The sequence below is a fragment of the Drosophila ficusphila genome, unplaced genomic scaffold (assembly GCF_018152265.1).
Source record: "Drosophila ficusphila isolate 14025-0441.05 unplaced genomic scaffold, ASM1815226v1 contig_791, whole genome shotgun sequence".
In the NCBI taxonomy this organism is placed as follows: Eukaryota; Metazoa; Arthropoda; class Insecta; order Diptera; family Drosophilidae; genus Drosophila; species Drosophila ficusphila.
Genome location: NW_025064737.1, coordinates 25669962 through 25693720, shown reverse-complemented (window position 1 = coordinate 25693720; position 23759 = coordinate 25669962). Strand labels below are relative to the sequence as shown.

Sequence of the window (23759 nt, the reverse complement as noted above, 5' to 3'; positions counted from 1 at the left end):
ATTTATCTCAGTCTCTGCTTTGCCAGCCGGCTGGTCTCTCAGTTTTTTTTTTTCCGCTGACGCTGTTTTGCAATTTCATTGCCGGTTGGCCCAAACATGTTTCAATGCCAAACGTAATAACTGTTATGATGTAAGTGGCAACAACAGCAACCACAAGAAGAGCCAGCAGAGGCAGCAATAAAATCACCTGCCACAAGAGCAGAGCAGCCATTAGAAATCGAGACCATCTTACCTGTTCCGGTTTTAATTTTCGCAGTCTGGTTAGATTTTCGTTGGCTAATAAATCAGACTAGATCAAATCTAGGCTCCTCCTAAAATTTATTGTTTATTTATTTATTCTTATTAACGCGCAATTAAAATTGCCGAATCAGAAAATATCGAAAAGATCAGCACTTAACCAATAAATGTTTATAAGACAGACAACAACAAATAAAGGTGATGAAATATAAACGAAAACGTTTTGTATATTTTTTTATTTTCTACACACTTTTTGATTAGTTTTCGTTTGATATTGCATTACAGTGTGGGCTTCAGTTTGCGTTTTTTTCTTCTTTTCGTTGTTGTTGTTTTTGTGTTTTTGGCGGAGGTTTCTTTTTTTTTGTATGGTTTTTTGTTATTGTACGTTTTGTTTGAAATTGAAGTTGCGAAAACATTGAAAAGCGAAAAGCGCTGCTAAAAATAATTCGAGGCAGGCAAAAGTGGACAGCAAAGTGACTCACCTGACTGCCTCACACACACACACATACAGAGAGACTTCTGCTTCTTCTTGACCCAGACTACTGTTAACCCATTACTGTCGGCCCCTCCCCCCTTAGCCCACTTTAGCTTACCGTTTACACTTCTGACCTTTTTGGCTGCCAATGGCTCATTTCTTTCTTTTTTTTGTCTTCTGCCCTCGCTCCCTGGGGCAGCGCACTTTCTTTTGTCTCGGAAAGTGAAAATTTTTCGGGGCAACGAATGAGAAGCGGCGGCGGGGCCAAAAGCGTTATATAAAACCTAATGCGTTGGGCTAGGTCAGACTCATGTCTCTCAGAACTGGGGGCCAATGGAAAGTTGCCAATGAAAACCTGACCTCAGTCAAACTAGACGCTATATAAATGTGAAATGGAAAGAGTGGGAAACGTGAGCTCTATTTTGGGGGTTTATTTAATAATTATAATTTATTTAAAATTATTTTAGATAGCATCAAGACACTCCTTTATTTGCTAAGCAAGCTAAAATTCTATACTGAAATAAAAACACTTTGTGTTTATGCCGAACTGATCTCATGCCAGATGGTTAGTAATCGCAACCAGAAATCTGAAATATACGAAGTTAAGCATGACTAACACAGGTAGTCGAAGTGTTTTCGTCGCTTGTGACGTGAAATGCAAAATGCAAACAAGATTGATTACCCGCAAAGTGGCTGCAAATTAGGAACAAGTCAGCTGAACAAACTGTTAACAATTAAAAACATAAAATCCGAAATGATAATTGGTTTTGTTAATAACTGAAGATAGTTCACTGAAAATTGTTTTCAAATTTATGATGCTTTATTGAACCTCCAATTGTGTATTTAATTGTATCTGTTCGCCATAAAGATGATATAATCTTTACAAATTGGCTTTAAGGCAATTAAATTCAGTGCTGTGAAAAAGTAGTTTTACCCGCTCTTGCTGAGATCACTAAACTTTTGTTCTGCTGGCGAGCTTGTTTCTTTGTAATAACTTGTATTGTTAATAATGCGATGTGAATGACCTGACAATGAAATTATAGCTGGCAAATTATATATAAGCGCACATGCAACTGACGTTAGAAAGAAAAGGCGGCAGGCAATGTAAATACTAAAGAGTCGTAAAAACAGTTGCAGAGTCATCGACTCGAGTGAGTGTTGGGTGCAGTGGGTTAAGAGTAGTGAATGAATGGGAGCTGCCGTGCAAAAATAAACGCATTAATTAATTTATCAGCATGACTAACAGCAGCAGACACACGGTGGCAAACATTTCCAGTTTGATTTTGAGTTTTGCCCGTCGACGATTTTTATTTGCATTTTTAGCGCCGCTCGTAAAAAACGTTAATTTTATGCTGATGCTGTGCTTAATTTATGGACTTTGTTCGCCTGGTTAGCTGACGTCATGAAACAAGTTTGCTGCTTAAGTCTTTTGTTTGGCTCGCTTACTTGCTTTTGATCATTAGCTTCAAAACTGCGAAGCATTGTTAAATTTTTCCTTTCAAAATATTCAATTTTTAGGTGAATTTTTATTTCGTTTTAAAATTGTGGATAATTTTGTTTTATTTTTATTTGCGAAGCATTTTTTGCAATACATGTACTAAAACTTTTAGTTCATATTCTGGGTGGGTGTCCATGATAAGACGTAGGTTTTTGTCGTGAATAAGTGGTTGTGGCAGTGAATGTAAAACTTTTGGTTTTCAAAACTGTCCACTGGCTTCTGTTCACAATGTTATAATATTATGTTAAACATGTGCTGTTAAGATCCTTCATTCCAGTATTTACAAAACTGTAAATTTAGGTCAGACAAAGTATTTCTGGAAATTGTTTGATAAATGTTTCATTTCAGTACTTCACTTAGTACTTGGTTATAATACACAATGATTAAGCTGGTACCTCTCCTATTATTAGAATATACCCTCACTCAATTTCCGTTTTTTGCTTTATCCTTAACAATAAAAGTATAATTCTGTTAACAATATTTTACTTTTTTATATTACAGTCGCACTCCTGGCTCACGTCAACCGTCGCCGGCCGAGGAGTCCTTGCCACGCCCCCCGAATCTACTCTTCCCCCCGTTGCCGCCCCCCTTCAACCACATTCTCATGGACCATGGCCAGGGCATGGGCGGTGGACTGGGCGGGGTCGTCGGATCGGGCAACGGTGTGGGAGGAGGGGGCGGCGGAGGCGGGGCGGGCGGAGCATATGCGGCCCACCAGCAGATGGCCGCCCAGATGAGTCAGTTGCAGCCGCCGATGATGAACGGCGTTGGCGGTGGAATGCCAATGGCAGCTCAGGTAAGACACTTCATTCTTTAAAAGGATATAAAAAACTTTAATTTCAAAAGAAAACCTAGAATTTGTAAGATAATTCCTTTCTCCCTTGTTTTAATATTTAATTTCCCATTTCATTTTGATAGTCTCCGATGTTGAATCACCAGGCAGCTGGACCCAATCACATGGAATCTCCCGGAAATCTCCTGCAACAGCAGAATTTTGATGTTCAGGTGAGTTGAGATGAGTCCTTCAGCGAAGAGTTGTGTTGTTTTCATGGTCCCCAGAGTGACATTTTCATTGTGTGTGGTTTTGCAACCGAAAATTTGGGTCATGTGAGTGGTGGCAGGGGGATTTGGAGGCAAATGGAGGAGGCATGATGCACCGTGTGCTGAAGCCACAGAAGCTGGCTAATTTTGCACATCCGGCGGATGCTGCTGTTGGTTGCGTTGCGTCCCCTGGTTGCCATTTCCGCCAGCCTTGCACAATGCTGAATCCCAATGCACCACTCCCTCTCTCCGATTCTCCATTTAGTTTCGTTTACCACCCACCCACCACCCCCTCTGCGGTGCCAGCACCACCCGCCCGCCCCACTCGTTGCATGCAATTTATTTCGAAACAAAACGGAAATCGGATTTATTAGCCACAAAATTGCTTTTAAGCTGGAGCTCTTGTGTACCAGTAGCTTTCAAACCTCGTCCCTCGGTTAGGCTTGCTGCAAGTCACATTCCTGCGGTTACAGTAAGCTCTCTATGTGAAGAACATTAAATAAATATTAGATTGCATTGATATTTTATTATTAATTTACCTATTATTTATTTTTAGATATTTTAGATCCAAGAAGTTTATCTTAAATTAAAGCTTTACTGTTCATCTTCACCAGTATGCACTGTACCGCAGTCAATGTCATTTCCTTCTGTTAACTTCAGCTTTATATCTAGCAAACAACCAACAGAAACGCAAAGTTTCTCCCTCCGCCTGCCAAATTGAAAATCAATATGCGTTGTTGCAGTTACCGATGCTATATCCCCCTATATCCTCCCCTGATTCTCCCCAGATTCTCCACTCCGCCCCGTTGGCCTTCAGCCGTTGGCCGCAAAGCAAATTGACATTTCCACACTTTAGTCGTCGTTGAGGCTGGGGCAATCTGCACTTCCGCTTTTTATCGCTCGCTCCACACATCCTGCAGGCATTTTTGTGCCGCTTTTGTCTTCTCTTCTCTTCTGGCCAAAAGGATGAAAAGCGTGGAAAGCGGAGAGAGGAGCAGGAAAACTTTATCGTAGCTCTTCGTTCGCCTGTGTGTGTGTATGTGTGTGTGTGTGTATGTGTGTGTGTGTGTTTTAAGTGAGCTGCCTGAAAGTATGCTGCGCAAAATTGCATCAAAGTGAAAAAGCCAACACACTGGCAGAAAATGTTGTTAAAACAACAGTGGCAAGAACAACAGGGGTAAACTATAGCCTGATCGGGTGGAAGTAGCTGGAATGTCATTATAGTTGAAAAATTGAAGCTGCTTGTGGCGGCAAAAGGTGAAAGTTTAATGCGCTTCCTGTGTTTTGCGGAAAGTTTTCCATAAGCAAATTTCTTCAGTCAAATTACCGATATCATTGATAATATTCCCAAAAGGTTTCCTGTGTAATATTTGAAAAATGCTATGATAGTAGGAATGTATTTGAGGTAATTAGCTATAAAAAAAATATTATTCCATATGTACATACAGGAGTAAAAAGTTGACTTTAAGTGCAGTAGAGCAAAAATGAAATTATAAACCCTGCGTTGTGTGAAAAACCATAAAGAATGTTAATATATGTGCAATAATAATGATTATTATTATGTTCTCATATTCTCTCGGCGAGATAAGCAACTCTCAGCACTCAAACCATAAATAAAACCAAGGGAAAGGAAGGGAACGAAGTTGAGGGACAGATATGCATTTATTGGTTTCACGAGAAGAAGGGCTGTGCAATATGTTGCCGATAATGGATAATGGATAATGCAAGGCATGCACTCAAGCTCCACTTTCGGTGGCTTTCGTGCATATTTCTTATTAAATTGGCGTTGATATTAACACCAAATAAAAGCAAGAAAGGAATCTTGACGAATTGCATGCAAAGTAACGAGGAAAACCGAATAAAGGGTTTCTTTTTTTCTGGGTTGCAAGGATGGCATTATGGCACCACATACAATGCCAGCGATTTTTGACAATGCAATATCTATATATAGACGAACGACTTGTCGCCTTTGTTTGCTAAGGGATTTTGAAAGCGAAGTGATATTGCTTTTCTTCTGTGGTTTTTAATATATATTCCTTATATAGTGGTGGGAAATTTCTTGCAATAAATCAATATAAGGGAATTAGTCAATTGATTTTAGATTTCGTTCTTTTACAAAATGTTATTTTGTAGAAAAATATGCATTAGGTCGAAACTAGAACAATGAAACTCCACATTGGGTGTAACCGCCCGTAAAATGTCAGAATGTAGAAGATAAATGGATGGATTGCCATTGAAAAAGCGAAGAAATTCCTGCAGCAGCAGGAACAGTTTGGAGGAAAGTCACCGCAAACCAAAGAAAATGGGGAGAAAAAGGGGAAAATGGCTTTGGCAAATCGTTGAGAATTAATGCAAGCTGTTGCCAAAAAATCATCAATATACATTTGCCAAACTTGCCACATGCGAATAAAGACAAATGGCGGTCATGGAATAAAAAATAAGAAAGAATATTATGTGAAGTTAAAATCATTTTGAAGGAAGTAATTTAACAGCATCAAAAAATATTATCTAATATAATTCAATTCATTTTCTATTTACCAGTTTACATTGGTAAAAATGTAATCACAAATCAAGTGGCCTAAAATGTTTCAATGCGGAAGAAAAGTTTTCCTTTCATTACATCTACTTATATTTTGAATTTTTTTTTTTTTTTGGTTGTGACCAACACTTTTGGCTGCTGTCTGTCTTTTTAACCATGGTTGATTGGCTGCTTTTGTGTGTTAATCAGTCAGCTGGCGAGGCTTTTGTTGTCTACAACGCGGCTTAATCGGATAATTGTTTTTACTCGCTTTCCTCTTTTCAACTTCACTTTGATCTGAAAGTCTGTTTAATTGATTTCCAAAACCCTTGGACTGGCAGCATTATTTCGTTGTTATTTTATTCAACTTACATCGCTTGTCAAATCAGAAAGTTAAGAGCAAGTCTAAAAAGAAATGATTTGAATGCAAAAATGCATTATGCAAATTCCAATAATATTTTTTATTGTCTTTTTAAGTGTTTAATTTATGCATGCAATCGGAAAAATGTAGTTTTTTTTTTAATAGCTGCATAGTTTTAGGAAAGCTGGCAAATGAGATTTAACATATGGCATTTACTCATGGGAATGGAATAGACACTTTGGTTCCGCAAAAATGCCAATTGCATTCTGCGTTCAAATTCAGGGTGCATAATTTATCCTCTTGGAAGTGCGAGTGAAAATTTGCATAAAAATGCATTTAAATCAATGGAAATGCAGCATCTGCTGTGCTCCTTGCATTTACCACCCCGCATTGTCCGCGGCATATATTAATTCAGCAATTAATTAAGCGTTAATTGGGACAAAAAGCATATAGCTCATTATGCATGTGCGTATGGCACTTAGTAAATTAATTTCCAATTGTCCATGGGCAGTGTTTTATTTGAATGTGCAGGCCTGCCCACTTTTTGTTCGGGATAAGTTGGTCGCATTTGAAGTTTAAATGGGATTTGACTAGGTTTTGATGGTTGGCAAACCAATTCAATTAAACACCAATATCCAGAACGTGCATTTTGGTTAGCTGAGCTTAAGTTTTCCAATTAGTTTGGCTCAATTTTCGATTATAGAAATAACACCTTTAATAAATAAGTATAATTATACATTGGTTTATTTCTGCTCGCAGCTGATTATTATCAGGATTAAGATAATTGTTTATGTGAATAGCTAAAGTGGTTTTACGTTTCTATGAGTTCTCTAATTAGTGCTCTAATTCGAAAGTGGTTGGTTCCTCAACTTTAATTTATTGATCAGATTGGCTTTTGGCTTCCTTGAGACAGATTTTCCAGTTGCCAGGGACAACGATACTTTACTGCTGTTATCATCGGGCAAAAGCCATAATCAAGTGGTTGCTCTTTTCGGGTGGGATCCTTTCGAATAGAAGGATGGAAGGAAAAGTGTCATCCAATGTCGTCGCTTGACATTTACCGCCAATAAAGCCCAATTAGCGGTTGCCCCACGCTCCAGATACTCCGTCTTCGTCGACTTCCCTTGGAAGTTTGTGTGGACACGCAAATGCTAATTAGTAAGTGGCAAATAGTTGACATCGTGAAGGGGAAGGGGAAGGGGATCGGAAAAGGAGGAGTGGGGCATTTAAGGGGGTGGAAAAGTGGCTGGGGCGTCGCAAATTCGGTAGCCGAGACATTAATTAAGCGAGTCTCTCATGCATGCTTCACAGCATATGGCCAGATCAGCAGTGTCCTTGCAACTCCCTCTTGTTTAAAGATTTTCTGGAGGAGGAGGTCGCCTTTAAATTATTACACAGATTAAAGCTACTTGGATTATGAAGGAAATAAAATAAAAGCCTTGGAAAGGGTAAATTAAACTCTTAATCTGTTGATCTGTTGACGCCAAGTAACTTTGTGTTCCAATCAATCAAACAGCTTTAACCACCTTTTCAGTTCAGTTTGCCCATTAACACGTCTTAACTTTTAACTCAAACTCCACATGGGGAAAAACTTCAAAGCCTGCGCACAGTGGTCCGGCTTGTATGGGAAGAGCGGCCAAAAATACTTCTAGTTGAGGTAGGGACTTGAAACTTTGCAGAAAATTTTTTTATATTTATCCTAAAATAATATGTAAAAATCAGCCAAATCGGGCAACTATATCATTTAGCTGCCATATGAACAATCGGTCTGATATTCAGTTTTTATATGAAAAATTGAGACTAAACAATTTTTAATTATGGCAGGACCATGTAATAATACTTTATGAACCGATGCAGGAAGGTAGTACCACGGATATTTAATGATAAGTAGTTTTGCTGTTTCTAATGCACACTCTCCGAATTTTGCAGAATTTATATTGTAGCCTGATGAAATCGCTTGCAAAATTGTTGAGCATCTTATTATTAATTTCTCTTCAACACCTGTTATAATAGCAGACATATCAGGATTATTAAAAAATGTCCTGGCAGTATTGCCATCGTTAGAATTTCCGCTTCCGCCTGCCTTAGGCTAGGTTACCTTTTTGTATTTTGCAAGCCGCACGGCACCTTACGGCACTTGAACTAAACTTTCTTATATTCTTAAAATGCTTAAGAATATTGTACAAAAAGATTTGTGAATGCCAAAGAGTGCCATCACAACTAAAACTCTAACCAAACACAGAAAAGACAAACTAAGAACGTTCACAATTATGTACTAAATACAACAATGATTTACACAAAACACAACAAATACTACATATACTTTTTATTGTAAAAAGAAAGTTAATACCTTTCCTTAAAATATTAATCACTTCCATGGCACAAACACTTGTTTTAAAAATGTTTAACAAATTTTTTGCGGAGAGCTTCACTTGCACGTTGCTTACGCTGCAATACCCAATAAATATCATGCTATCTCTTTCGATGCTGTTCTTGAAGCGGACAGACAGAGCAGAACAAAAAGATGAATAAATTCAAATAGCTAGACCAATTATAAATAAGAATTGGTACATTTAAAGTCAAAATTTGGACTTTGGTTTTTTTATTTTTGGCCTACGGGCTGGACCACTGTGCTGCGAAAGGAACAAATCCACCCTGAAAAAAAGAAGAGATTGTGCAAGAAGAGTTTAGCAAATAATTTGCCTTTAATTAACATTCTGACATCATTAAGCAGATGGCAACAGTTTGTCAGATAGTCGAATCATTTGTCTTCACGCCCGCAGGAAATATCATGCCCAACCACCCACCTTTCCCTCTTTCCCCCTCGGGAAATTGCTATTGACAGCCCCACCTTACCTTAATCTTGTTGTTGGTGTTTGCTCTAGTGTGTGTGTGCTAATTAAATAGAAAAATTAGAAAAACTACGTCGTAAATTTCAGTGCGGCGGGTACGAAGTCGTGTAATACAAAACCCAAAAGCGCACTTATCACACTCCAGGGGCAGCAAAAAAGGGAAAATGCGAGGGGAAATTCGCTGACAAAGAGCGATGGGGAAAATGGAGAACAGAGAACCTCAGAATGGAGAACCTCAGAAGCCAGAACCGCAGAAACCACCCCGTGGTGGGTGTGAAATCATTTGACGACATTGCTCTCTGCATGACGCAATTAATCACATTAAGTTGGCCTTTCTGTGCTGTGTTATTTATTTATTCGTGGCCAGACTGAGCGGGCCAATTCGCCGTAGACTACGAGGAACAATCGCTTGATTAGCTCATAAGTGCGCAGCTAAAGACATTGACCTCGATAGAAAAGCGGAATTACCATTCGGATGGTCCACATAAAATGCTAATTTCGTGATTACACGCTGTTCTATATTGGATTGGCATTAACTAACAAGTGGAAAGAGGGATTAACTTGTTCCTAATTCAAGAAGAAGCATATGTTTTATTTATTCAACTATTTAAATTATTATTAAAGGTACAAAACTATTTAGGTTTTTTTTTTTAAGCCACATTATGCAAATTCCAATGCCAAATTCAAACGCATTTCAAGTGTTTAATGCATGCATAATTTCTATGGCATATGCGTGTGGTTTTTGCATAATAAAGGAGACAAATGAATTTGTGGCCCACTTTAATGAGTTCAGTCATAAAACTATTTATTATAAAATATTATTTTAAAATGAGAATTATATTTTATTCGCTTTGCTTCTGGAGTTTGTGAAGTGATTCAAACTAAAGCTAATTTTGTATCATATTTGTTGGTTTAAATCTCGTGTTTTGTAAATGAAGTATCCCCACTGTGGTTAACACTTGTAGACTTGTAGAAACACTTTTCTTCCCACTCCCCCCAGTCAACGTAATAACTTTCGACCCTTAGCCATAGTTTGTCAACTTTTAGTTGGTTACGTCTAGGGAGGTTCTCCAACAACTTTTTCATTAATAGTTAACAAGCTTCATAATTAAGGAGCCAGACGGAGAAAAGACGGGTCATTTCTTTACTTCTCTTCTTCGTGTTTCTTGGCCAACTTTTCTCTCATTTTTTTTGTGGATGTTTGCCCTTCTTGCTGAATTATGTGCTGATAAAGTTGTTTTGGAGTTAGCTTCTCAGCTGTTTTGTGCCTTTTGCGAGTCTGTCAATGACTTGCTGTTTGCTGTCTCGCTGTCGAGGCTGTCGTGAGATTTCCCCAGCAATTCCCTCAAAGCGTTTTCTTGTCGCACCTTTCATTCGCAGACAGTTTTCCGCGGCGCACGCTGCTCATTTTCCAGGCCACTTGTTTGCTTCTGGCCTTGCATTCATCTGCATTTCTTCACAAGTTCCTTCGACCGTTGAATAATACATATAATATAAAGCATACATATTCCTTCCTTACTTAAAGTTTCATTCTGGGCAAGCCATAAATTTAAATTGGCTCATTAGCAAAGGGTTAACCACGAAAACCCCAAAGCAGTTCCCTTAACCAAATTTGCCCTGCTTTCTTAGCTGGATTTTCCACCATTTTACGGGCGTCCTTTGCTTTTCCATTTTGTCTAGCTCATTTGAGTTTTGTTGGTCAGAAAGCTTAACTAAACTAAAAGCATGTAAAGCGTTGGCATACAGAGGAAAAAAGGAAAGAAAACCACATGCAGACACTTTATATATTTTTGCAGGGGTTTGGGGAAAATGGGAAATGGCTTTGTCTGCTAAGTGAGTGTGTGTTGAAAAGTTTTTCATTGAATTTTATATAGTTGATGGTGGGTGGGGAAAGCCACACAGTGGGCGAAGACACCAAGTTGATAAAATGTTGACAGTTCTGGGTTAGTTGTCGAAGCCTTTGAGTGGACAACATTCGGGATTTCCAAGGGGGGAGTGTAATTGATAGAGTGTATTTTATTTGGCCAGCTATTGAAGTTGTTTTGAAGCCTTAGAGCTTTAAATAGATTTGATTCCTTGGTTGGTTTGCTTTTTTACCCTGTCCATCTCCATTAGAAGGAACATGGCAAATGGTGGGTTTAAAAACAACTATTAACCCAGTTTTCAGTTTCGAAAGAGACAATCAAAACAGGGCAATCAGGAAATAATTGTGCCACGCTCGGCAACAATCACGCCAAAACCTAATTGCATACTTTCGAGGCGTGTGTTTTCCAGCGTCGCCATATTCTAAATAATTAATGCACACGCCGGTGTGCAATCAACAGCAGTTGGAGTTGCAGTTGGAGTTGTCAAGTGACTTCAATTCGGTGCCGAGGGTAGCAGATGGGAAATGTTTTCCACGGCTAGCAAACTGACGACACAGCAAAGCCATAGATTTCCCGGAGAAACGGAGACGGACGCTCGATCAACCTGTTTTCTGCGTCCTCGATGGGAAGGTTCAGCCACATTTAGCAGCGCTTCTCGCACCCACAAATCCTCATCCATATACAGTGGCGAGCAAAAGTGAGTGCATGTTCGCAAAACTGACTTTCGTCGTCAATAAAAACGGAACGGTACGAGATAATTTAACAAAGTAAATTTTTTTTATGTTTACTATTTTATTTATAACAAATGCGAAAAAGAATCAATATCATATAAGGTAAATTCTAAAAGTTAGAAAGAAAAAACCAAAAAAACACGCATAAACTCACTTTTGCACGTTTGAACCAAATTATTTAAATATATCCATTTTAATATTTGGTCCGCAAACCCTTATTAGCCATAATTTTATTAATGCTTTTTGGCATTCCCTCTACCAAATTTTTTAAAACATCTTCAGGGATTTAATCCAATTCCGATGTTACACGTTCCCAAAGGTTGGCCATGTTTCTTGGGGCTGCTTCTTACTGCCGGAGCCGTTTTTTCAAAATTGATCAAAGATTTTCAATCGGATTGAGGTCGGGACGTTGTGCTGGCCACTCCATTAGCTGAAAATGTTGTTTGCCAAACCATTTTTTGACAATTTTCGGTGTGTTTCTCGGACTGCAGCTCAAAAAAGGCGAAATATGACTCCCAAACCGCTAGTCAAAGGTAGAAAAAAAATTATTGACAGACTCAGATGCTCGACTTATGATGTCCAAAATGTGAAAAGTCAAGCTGCTCATACCAAAGGGTGCTTCTATGGCCATTAATAAAAATGTTAGCCAGTGGACGGCCAGGAGAGCACTGCATAACATTGGTTATGTGTCAATCGTTAAACCTGCATTATCTGCCTAGAACGTTAAAGCATAATTGGATATGCTAAAGACGACAAAAACTGGACTACTGATGATTGGAAACGTGTTATCTGGTCTAATGAATCCAAGTTTAACCGTTTTCAATCAGATGGAAAGAAATACTGCTGGTGCAAGCCCGGTGAACGTCTTCAAAGGCACCATGTAAAGCAAACTGTAAAACATGGCGGCGGAAACATAATGGTTTGGGGATGCTTCACATGGTGGCATGTTGGCCCTCTGCATTTGGTAGAAGGTAAAATGCGAAAAGAGGACTACCTAAAATTTAAAAAAATCAATCTTCCCAATTTTATGGAAAAATATGCTTGTCCTGAAGACTAAATTGTTTTTCACCAAGAAGGGTGATCCAAAGCAAACACCGAAAATTGTCAAAAAATGGTTTGGCAAACAACATTTTCAGCTAATGGAGTGGCCAGCACAACGTCCCGACCTCAATCCGATTGAAAATCTTTGATCAATTTTGAAAAAACGGCTCCGGCAGTAAGAAGCAGCCCCAAGAAACATGGCCAACCTTTGGGAACGTGTAACATCGGAATTGGAACAAATCCCTGAAGATGTTATAAAAAATTTGGTAGAGGGAATGCCAAAATGCATTAATAAAATTATGGCTAATAAGGGTTTGCGGACCAAATATTAAAATGGATATATTTAAATAATTTGGTTCAAACGTGCAAAAGTGAGTTTATGCGTGTTTTTTTGGTTTTTTCTTTCTAACTTTTAGAATTTACCTTATATGATATTGATTCTTTTTCGCATTTGTTATAAATAAAATAGTAAACATAAAAAAATTTACTTTGTTAAATTATCTCGTTCCGTTCCGTTTTTATTGACGACGAAAGTCAGTTTTGCGAACATGCACTCACTTTTGCACGCCACTGTACGTGTATATATATTCCGATTCCGATTCAGTGCGCTTTAATGGTTCTGTTCAGAGCTCCTCGCTTTTGCTTTGTGGAAAAAAAGGGGTTTCGCTGGTGTCGCTGTGCAATTTAAATATATGCTTCCTCGATATTATATTTCTCCGGGCCAACCAGCCAACTCAATCCCCCCGATTCGAGCCTTGCATGTCACACGCAAGCTTTATCTTTTTTTTTTCCATCCTTTTCTGTCTATAACTCAGTGCTCTATATTTACGCTACATTTAGTCGGAAGTTTCCCGCGTCTGTTGCTTTTTGCTGCGTTTTGCTGATGGCTGAGTTTTCCTTTGTCTGCGGCGTTGAGAGAGTTTGATGGTTTCTGTCACATCCTGATTAATGGCAACAATTTATTTATTCGCCATAACGACTTATAGAATATCTATTAAATTGGTATTTATAACATATTTCGTAACTTAAAATATATAAAGGAATAATTTAAAGGAAATGAAATCGAATAATATACCTTTACTTCTAATAATCTATTAAATCCTTTTGTCAACTAAAATGTTTTGTATGTTCCAGCAGACTAAAAACAAAACTCACCAAAAGTAAAGCTCATTTTCATGTTCATGGAAAATGGATGTTTAATGGTTTCTTTATTGCTTTTCTCTCTCTTCTTCTTCTTCAGCTGACGTGCGAAAAGAGTCAAAGTTTGGTGATTTTATAGCGTTAAGCTATTAACGATTGTAATCTATATCCATTCAGAATGGCTTTTATATAGCACGCCAACTATCTGCAGACAGGCGAATAATTTCGATGAAGTTTTGTCACGTGTGCCAATTGATTTTCACGATTTCGTGAATTATTGAACTTGATTTTAGGCCATAACCATGTCTTGCCTTCCATATTTATGCATATTTCCACACCCAATCGGACGGATTTCACTAACCTGAGTCAATGAGCTCGACTCCCTCCATCGATTTGTATTTTTTAGTTTTTCCGCTGCACTTTGTTGGTGGAGCGATGCGCTCCATTGGGGCATAAAATGTTGCAACTGCAGTCGCATTACATAACCACTTAGAGGCTACTTAAGACAATTTAATGCACATTTTTGCTTTTTCACCATTACGTGTTCAGTTAGTTTTGGCCATTTGTTATATGAAAAAGCATAATTAAAAGTGCACGCTTTCAAAGGCCTGCGAAATTTAGTCCGAGTCCGAGTTTCGGACGTTTTCAAGGTTTCTCGCAGAAATTAATTAAGGCTACTATTTTGAATGGACTGGTGGTAATATTTTGTGGGCCCCTTTGTATTTGGCCAAGCCCACGTCATCATAATCATCCAGATCATTATCATTGTTGCTGCGATGCTTAAGCTAAGCTTTCCAAAGAGCCAGCTAATTTACACACATTCAACTTGTAATCCCCGGCATACATAATCACAGGGATGAAGTGGGAAGGCTGCCTCGCGGATTCGGTGCATCTCATTAAGGATAAAGAGCAGGATGTCGCGGTCTCGCAAGTGTGTGTAGCTGCGGTCGCATCCTTTTCGGGACACTTTGCCACAATGAGCTCATTACGGCACTGAGAGAAAAGTCCCGAGAAAGCACTTAAATTTAATAAAATTTGGTTTATTCATTAATCTATTTTATGATTAAATAGCTTAAAAAATACCAAGGTTCTTTATTGCTCTAAAAGTATTTTTTTTTTTTTTTTTTATTTAAAAATTTTTTTTTTATTTATTTATTTTTTTTTTTTATTTAATTATTTTGTATTTTTATTTATTTATTTATTTTTTTTTTATTTATTTTTTTTTTTTTTTTGTTTTCCTTGTGCAAGTCCTTGTAATATTTGACTGAATGGATGTGCGGCAAGCCAAAACAGCTCTACGCCCTTTTGTTTTCGATAAAATGTCACTCGCTTCACATTTCAATTGGTTTGGCGGGTGCGGCGGTGGCAGGACCTTTTGTTGCCATTTCTTTGGCCATAATGAGAGTGCGTCTTCAAAATGGCATTCTGAATGCCGAATGCTGAATGCCGGCGCCCGGGTCTCTTAACTTGGCTCAAAGGAGCCGGATTGAGTGCAGCAGCAGCAGCAGCAAAAGCAGCTGTCATTTCAGCTGTCATTGTGTGACATCTTCATCAGCTTCGTCGTCGTTGGTTTTGCCCGCACTCGCTTAGTCTTTCACTCTTTTGATAGACGTTTGTCAATCAAAATTATGTGCTGGCTTTCCTCTTTCTAGCTCACCATTTCGCCCATCTCGACCATTGTTTGCCTTTCGGTTTTGTCACTTTAGTTTGCCTTTCTAATGCATCATCCTTAATTGGCATTTGGTGTCTCAAGGATGAAGTAAGGCATTCAACGCTTGGCTTTAAAACAAAGTTTATACTCAAAAACCTTTGTTTATATTTCTGATTTTAAATATAGATTTATAGCCTATTATATTGTCTAGTTTATTAGTTCATTCGAGCCGAAATTTTCTATTTATTGATGTTGTCTCTGCAAATATTTTTCCTGAGTGATTATGGTTAACCCCTTAAACTTTCGAAAGTAGAAGACTCAATCCGTTAAAGCCTCACTAAGCTTGAACTTTGCCTTTGGCGTCGCCTGTCGTGCGAAATATGTATTATTCAAATATCCGTGACAATGCCGTCCACAAATTATGGTTATGAACCTTAGGGAAGTTTATTAAACGCAAACTCAATTTGCGCCAACACCTTTCGAGGTTCTCGCTTCTCGGTTCTTAGTTTTTGCTTGTCGGTGTCAACCGCCTGAGATTCGCCCCGCAAATTGTATGCAATGCCATGCTCAGCTGCTTTACGACATAATTACATTTTAATTCCAAAGACAACAAGAGCAAATAGTATGGTGAAACTAACCAAGAACAACATCAACAACTACAAGAATGAAATTTCGAAGTTTATCCGAAAGTTTGCTTGCACTCATGAGGTCTCTTCCGGTTGGCTGAGTAGAATCTGCATGAATTATAATTATGTTTTTCATTAAAATTCACCTTGATGCCGAACAAGTTTTTGCGCGATTTTCAACTTTTCGGGGGAAAACTTTTTAGCCTGCGTTTGTGTGTGGCATTGTGTCGTCCGTCGTCTAGTGGCTGTGTTCTTTTGTTGTTTACATATTTGATTTACATTTTTAATGAGCTTGCGATTTCTAAAATAGAGTGAAGAAAATCATGTTTTCTTTTCTGCCAACTCTTGAATTTTTAATTAAATTTAGATAATAATGTGGGAGGTGGGGTGGTGGTGCGAATGGCAATTGAATTGAATGTTTAAGAATAAGTGGGAGTGGGGCTTCGCTCAGGTGAGACATTCGTTCGCCAAAGGACAAAGTTTGCCTTACAAACTACAATTTAATTTAACTTTGGATATTCTTTGTTCTCCCACTCGACTTGTCCTGTTCTCCTCTCCTCGGTGCCATATCATTTGGAGTACAGTAGACTATAGAGAGTTGCTCCACCCGCTCCTCATTTCCCCGGAAAGTTAGTTGCATTCCTGAACGCATTGCCAATGTCAGCTCTTTCTGTCATTCATTTTGACGTTCTCTGTATATATTTTTCTTTGGCCATCTCCATTTCTCAACTTTATCGCAAAGTTGATTTAACTTTCGGTGTATTCAGTTAAAAATGTTCGAGTCGTGGATTTGATAGAAATCAGAACTTGATACTCCGGACTGTCAATGAAGTGTCTTGATGGAAAGTAGTTATTTACATCAGTGCAGATTTTGTTCATCAGTTCTAGCTTAAAAATATTTCTACAATTAATAGTCAATAACTTGCAATTTAATTAAGATATATGTAGTATATATGAATAAATGATTGGAGAGCGGAATGACAGTCTGTGGAGCTCTGGACATTTTCATGAATTTCAATGGCAAGCAATTTTCCTTCGTTGACTTTCTTCTGACAGCTTGTTGTTTACTTACACGTTCATTTTATTTAATATTATGCACATGTTTCATTTATGAAATGCAAAAGTTGCAGCTTTATGCGAAAGATGTCCTCGACGTCTTCAATAAAGTTTCTCAATTCTCTTTCCGTATTTCCTGCCTGATGAGTTTATGAAAATGAAACATGTACTGTTTGTATAATTCTATTAACTTTGAAAGGATAATGCTAATCTATTCCATAACTTTAAAGTATATTTTAATATATATTTCTAAGGTTTATTAATTAACCTATCAATTCCTTATTAGGGCATTCCTTATTCTATAATTTTGCTACCCATTTGTGCCTTGCATTTTTTATGGGGTTCCTTGGAAAAAGTTTGTCATAAGTTTTTCTCTATTTTCCCTGCCATTTGAAGGGAAAGGAAGGCAGCAGCTGGGAGCAGAAAATTATTCTAATTATGCAAAGAGTATCTGAGCAGCTGCCTGACAAATACAAATTATACGGGCAAAAGGTCTTCTACTTGTGTAAGATGATGCTGGCTACATAATGCTAAAGCTAAACAGATGCCTTACTGAAATAAGAAAGTAGTTTATATCTTGAAGTTGTGTGTGAAAACCTCTTTAAATTCTTCTTAAATAGAATCAGAAAATATATTGCGCCTGTAAATAAATTCCTGTACCCCGGTCGCTGTAAAATTATTCTTCTTCAGTGGCTAATTTGTGTTAATTATTGTATTTACTCTGCCTTCCTTTTAGTACTATTAGCCCCACTACAGTTCCTGGAATTTTCCGCTCCTCTTGCAGCTGCACTTTGTTGGTGAACTACAATGTTGGATTTAATGCACTTGTCTTTGACAATGACTAACGGTTACTTTGTTATGCCTTCACCGAAGATACCACCCACCCCTCCCCCCGCCCGTTTCAGCCCCTCAATTTGCAGCGACCATCGCCCATTACCTTGTGTATGTTTGCTTCGTGAAGCTGCAATAATGCCCCTTTAATAATTCTCAGTCATTTGGAAAATAACAGTACAAAGCCGTGACCATATCTCTGGCAGTAACCAACCTCAACCGGCCTTCATTGCCCATCCTTTCGGGCCATTCTGTGCTGCACCACTTTCTCCCCTTTCTCTCCTTTCTGCCCTTTCTCTCCTCTTTCTCCCCTTTCTCCAGCTTTCCCCTCAGTTGGTGTTGCACCTCGTTGTTGGGCTTTACTTGTTGTTAGCGCCTCAGTTGTTGGCTCTTACCGCTGACCCTTCACCACCCACTGCCACTCCCCCTTTAGCCCCTCCCAATTCATGTCGAACATGAAAATTTGTGTTGCATGTCCTTTTTCGCTTTTCCCGCTTCCCTCCTCTCTCTTGCTACTCCTCATTCTTATTTATTCTATTTTTTGCTGTTTGTTTTTTTTTTTTTTTTTGTGTTTTCCTTTTTTTTTTTTTGGCCCATGTCCCTCTGGCCACATTTTAAGCTGCTGCAGCTTGTTTCCACTGTTGCATTTTATTTTGTACATTTTTATTTCCTCTTTCCGGCTCGCTGCTCTGTTTTTTCATTTTCCACGCCCACGTCCTACTGTCCCTAGCTTTCCTGCCAATTTTACGCTTTAGCTATGTGATTTAACTAAGTAGACCTCTGGGTCATGGGGTTTGACTTTATCATTATGCAGTTGTTGATAGTAGGACAATAATCCTATTTGTACTAATTAATGTTTCTCTTTCTTTTCTTTCAGGTGAGTTGGCAGTTTGAGTGATGTTATATGCTAACTAAACTAAGAATGGGGTATGTTTCTCGAGTAAACATTTGATATATGAACGTAATATTAAACTGAATACATTTGAATTGTTTGTTGGTGACCAACTGACGCCACTAACTGTGCTACACTTTTTACCAAGTCAATTTATTCCCCTCTTTTTTCCATTTATGGATGGAAAAGAGCTAATTAAGTTAAATAACAAGGCATCCCGACCCGACTGCTTGCTTGGGTTTTGGGAGCCAAGAAGGTGGCGGCATTTTCATGCTTGCTTTGGGCACACGAGGCGTATGCGTAATATGATTTGCAGCACATCAAATGTGATTATCAGGGAGCTGAACGCACTCCCCAACGGCAGTACGCTGTAGTTGCACTGTAGTTGTTGCACTATCCCCCTCCCCCTCCCCTTTCCCCTCCGTTTGTCTGTCTGCGTGTGCTGCAAGTTGCCTTAATTTAATTTCCATTGTGCAGTACAAGGACCAAGACGAAGGTTCCTTCCCTTTCCCCTCTCTTTTTGCTGCTAAGTGAAAACATAATTAATTGAATTAAGTTTTCTATTAAGACCCATGCCACTGTTGTTTACTCTGTCACTTGACACTTGGTCCCTTTATCTGTTTATATTCCTATATGTATTTGCACATCTGGCTTTTCTTCGCTTGATTGTGTACAGTCGGCTTCTGTACTGGATTTTGCCACAAATTAGCTACATTTTTGGTGAATTTTCCATTTGACTGCACAATTGTGAAATTAAGTGCAACTGCTCCGAAATACTCGAAATTTCTCCATCAGTCGCATTTTCTTGTTTATTATTCTCGTAGAGCGAGAGCAACTTGTTGCAAAAGCAAAAATATTTCCTCTAAGGATTTCTACACGTTCTTCAACTGTAGACTTTCCCCTCTTTTTTCGACGCATGCGTTTTGAAATTCGATGGAGAAAGAGAGCAAAAAGTTAGTAGTTTATAAGAGAAATTGCCGGTCTGGGATGACGTAATATTGTCCTTTATAAAAACAAAACGTTAAAATCTTTTAAAGAAAAGGAAAATATTATTCAAAGGATATATTACAAAAGTCTATACAACAAACTAAAAATGCGTTATTGGGTTTATATACATTTCTAAACAAAAATAATAATATTTTAGGTTGTAAAACGATTCAACAGATAAACTCTACAAAGAATTCGAGCTAATAAAACAGTGTAGAAATTTCTCTTTAGAAATAAGAGAGTATATCCCTTAATCGTCAGAATAGCAATAGATTTTTTTTGCGCTTTCGATTTCAGCTTTTGTCATAAAAAATGTGTGGCATTATCCGCAGCCTTGCCTGCCACTCAATCACATAAGTCATTCACTCATTCAGCGGAAAAACGTTAGCTTTCACTGTGTAAAAAGGGTGAACAACAGAAGGACAAAGAACAACAAACAAAAAATGTGCCATGCATTTTAGTTGACATTTTTCCGACAATTGGGAATTGAATTAATTTAATTAAATTTCAATAAAAACTGTGTTGTGCATTCTTTTCGCTTTTTCGTATATTGCTGCAAGTATTTCCCTACAATTTAAAGTCCATCGAGGAATATACAATTAAAAAAGTTGTATTGATTAATTTTCTTTATCATAAATAATGTAGCAGCTTACAAAAATCATTTCTTGTTAACTATTAGCCCTAGGTTCACCACTTTCCACCGAAGTGAACAAACAATTTTAGAACGATAGAAAAACGCCAAAGGCCCAAATGTTCTCAGTAGCCAAATAAAAATCATGATAAATCAACAGAAAACTCTGAAGATGAACAAATACAAACAATGCCGAAACCGCAAGCAGCTAAATGATTGAAAATAAAAAAACGAAACCGAAGTGGAAAAGCAGATGGAAGTGGAAAAGGGGAAAGGGGCCAAGTGGCAAACAGGAAAAGCGACATTTGCTTTTGTTACTACAACATTTGGCCGAAGCCCCCGAGCGCGAACAAACAGCAAAACAGCAAGGAAGTTGAGTGAGTTAGGAAATGGGCAAAGGAGCTGCTTTACAACAAATAAGGGGAAGCCGAAAACCGAGGCTAAGAGATTTTTGAAGATATGCCCAGCGAAATAATATGAAAAGAAAAAAAAAACAGGACCTGCGAAAGGACCAACAAAACGCTTCGCAATTTGCGGACAAGCGAACAATTTGTAAATGTAAACAATGACAGTCAAGTGCCGGAATCAAGAGGGAAATGGAGAAGGAAAGCGGGAGAAAGCAGACAGAAAGACGGAGGAAAAGGACTTCTGTCCGGCCACCGATAAGGAGAAAGGCAGAAAAGAAAGCAGAGAAAGCAAGTGAAATGTGCCACAGAAAACAAAAGTTAAGCGCCAAACCGATTAAAAACTGAATTGTGACCAAAATCAAATAGATGTATGTTTTAAAGAGCTATAAATGAATCTATAGGAATTTAAAAGAAGAACTAGGAAACTAAAAAATATGAGGAACAAAGTTTCGTCAAGTTCTCTATTAATCAAATAACAAATTGTAACCGAAACGCTTTCTTGACTTGAGTTACTCTCTTTGCCTTTTTAGTTATTTTTGCCTTTCCTTGACTTCCTTTGTTTTTGCCGAAGAAAACAACTCCCGTGACCTTTCAACCAGGCTTTCTCCTCCCTTCGTCTCCCATTGTTTTCATAATGATTTCTATTGGTTGAATGGATGGCTGGACGGATTGATGGAATGGGAAGGCGTGGCATATTGCCATTAAATGAAGTGTGGTCTAAACGTATTGATTTCTATTTGATTTTTATTTAATAGCGAGAAATTGAGTTTTTGGATGGGTGAGCTCGAAAGAGGAAAAAAAGGAAGCAACAAAAATTGAAAATGTTTGAATGAAGAGCGAGGGAGCAATCACGAAAAATAGATCAGAAATGGTGGAATTTAAAGAATGCTAAGGGAATGAATTTTTAATGTTTAACAAGATTTACAGAAAAGTAAGATCAAGATTTGAGACTTATTTTCCTGTTGAAAATCTTGTGGAAACCATTTACAAGTTAAGCTTTTTGAAAGACCATCAATCAGATCTCTTTCTACTCCACTTTGCTCCTTCATCGATGTCAACTCCCCTTATGCCATTTACCAAAGAAATTTATTTGCCAATCTTTCTATTTGCATTGCCGGCTTTATGGCCTGTTGCTGACTTGGCCCGAACAATCAATCAAATTGTCTTCCCCAGAAGAGGATGATCAGTTGGACTTATTGGCCCGGATCCAACGAATTCTTATTCCCCTTGCAACATTAAATCATTCTCTATCATTTCCGGCTTTTGTCCGCTGTTTTGTGTGTTTGTCAACTCCATTCCGGGCATTTTGTACAGTTTTAATTTAACTTCAATGGTGTTTTTATTCTTTTCACTTCTCCGTCGCTCCGCTTTTCCGTTTTTGTTGCAAGGCATTAAGGAAAGTGGCGCTTTGTAGTGTGGCGTGTAGGAAACAGGAAATGCCGAGCCATTGAGCAGCCAGATTTTCCTCCATTTTGTGTGCTGTGTGCACCGCCCTGCCGGCAGCTCGCCATCGAAGTGCATTGAATGGAATGGAAATTGTTGAAGTTGAGAGAGAGGAAAGAGCTCCTCGGTTTGCTTAATTGAGTTGCCATTATGTTGCTACAGGGAGCAGGTGCCAATGAAGTTTCTGCTCCTTTCTGCTCCTTTCTCGGCTCCTGCCTCTCCAGCCACTGAAAACTTTCGTTTTAAATGCCATTTTAGCTTCCCTTCAACCAATTTTCTTTGCAGCTGCAATGCTTCAATTATTCTCTTCCTATTCACTTGAGCCATTGGCTTACTTAACTGCAATTGGATTTTGCCTGGGCTTTTCCGGGGTTGTTAAACGTAGCTATTTGCTTTTTGTGGAGACTTAAATCAGTGCAGCTGGGAATGCAGTATTGCATTCGATCCTTGGATGATATATTTAAGTAGATTAACTACTGCATGCAGAGCGTTAAATAAACTGAAAATTGTTTTTAAATTTAATAGTGGGAACATTGCTCTTCAAACTACTCTAAAATGTAATATAAATCGTTTATTGTTCCTCCACAACAATTAGCTTTGCAGAAAAGAAACTTTGTGTTGGCCCCGGCTTATGGGGTAAACTTTACGAATTATCCTGCAAGAAATGTGTGTATAGATTCGCTATCAACTTACCAACTTCAAAGCAGCTTAAGCTGCCTCGAGGTGGAGCTTGAACCAGCTCAAACTCCTCCGGCTTTCTTAGCCGCCGAAAAGCAAAGTAAACTTTACATTTATGGCATCTGCACCTGCTGTTGGCTCCGGCTTTTCCCCTTCCACTTTTCTCCTCCCACTTTTCCCTCCTCGGTACATGCATGTTAACCTTCAATCTTTTGACAAGCAAAGCAAAGCAACGCAAAGCTCAAAGTAAAATAATACTTACAAGAAAGCTCATTGCTCATACGCCATGAGGATCCGGTCGGGATCCCGGATTCGCATCCACTGGATGGTTGGTTCCTCCCCTTCGGAGAACGACCGCATTATGAAGCAGTAATATAAATGTTTATATTCTTGTATTGCGGTTATTATTAAAAACTTTTACTACACCCAGCGCGAGGAAACTGAAACTGAAAACGAAAACCCCCGGCCAAGTTTTCCAGCAATATCTTTCTTTTCTTCGGCGATAGAAGAAGAAGAAGAAGAGGAGGAGGTGTGTGTATAAGTTTGTTTGCTCTGCACTTAAGTGGCTCACGAAGATGTTTCCCTGGCATGGTGGCTCACAGCAAAGTTTTCTTCTGTGTGTTCCACTATTAAAAACTTTCCTCCTCCTGCTGTAAAAAATAAAATAATAAACAAGCAGAGCGAAAGATACAGGGAAGCTGCCTTCATTCGATTGCTAAATTGGATTGGTCGACGTTGAGGAACTTTAACCGGCTTTCTCTTGGTCGCAGGTGAAGTTTGAGCCCTCTAAATGCATTT

At 38.5% G+C, this 23759-nt stretch overlaps 1 protein-coding gene across 5 annotated transcripts in view; it reads left to right on the top strand.

Moving 5' to 3' along the window:
* LOC108099274 (maternal protein pumilio) overlaps positions 1-23759 on the top strand; it is a 172258-nt gene that overhangs the window by 21836 nt on the left and 126663 nt on the right. For all 5 annotated transcript variants that reach the window (XM_017202654.2, XM_017202656.2, XM_017202655.2 and 2 more), the window contains 2 exons: positions 2712-3006; positions 3129-3215. In XM_017202654.2, coding sequence (XP_017058143.1) covers positions 2712-3006; positions 3129-3215 — 382 coding nt within the window. The remainder of the gene's footprint in view (positions 1-2711; positions 3007-3128; positions 3216-23759) is intronic.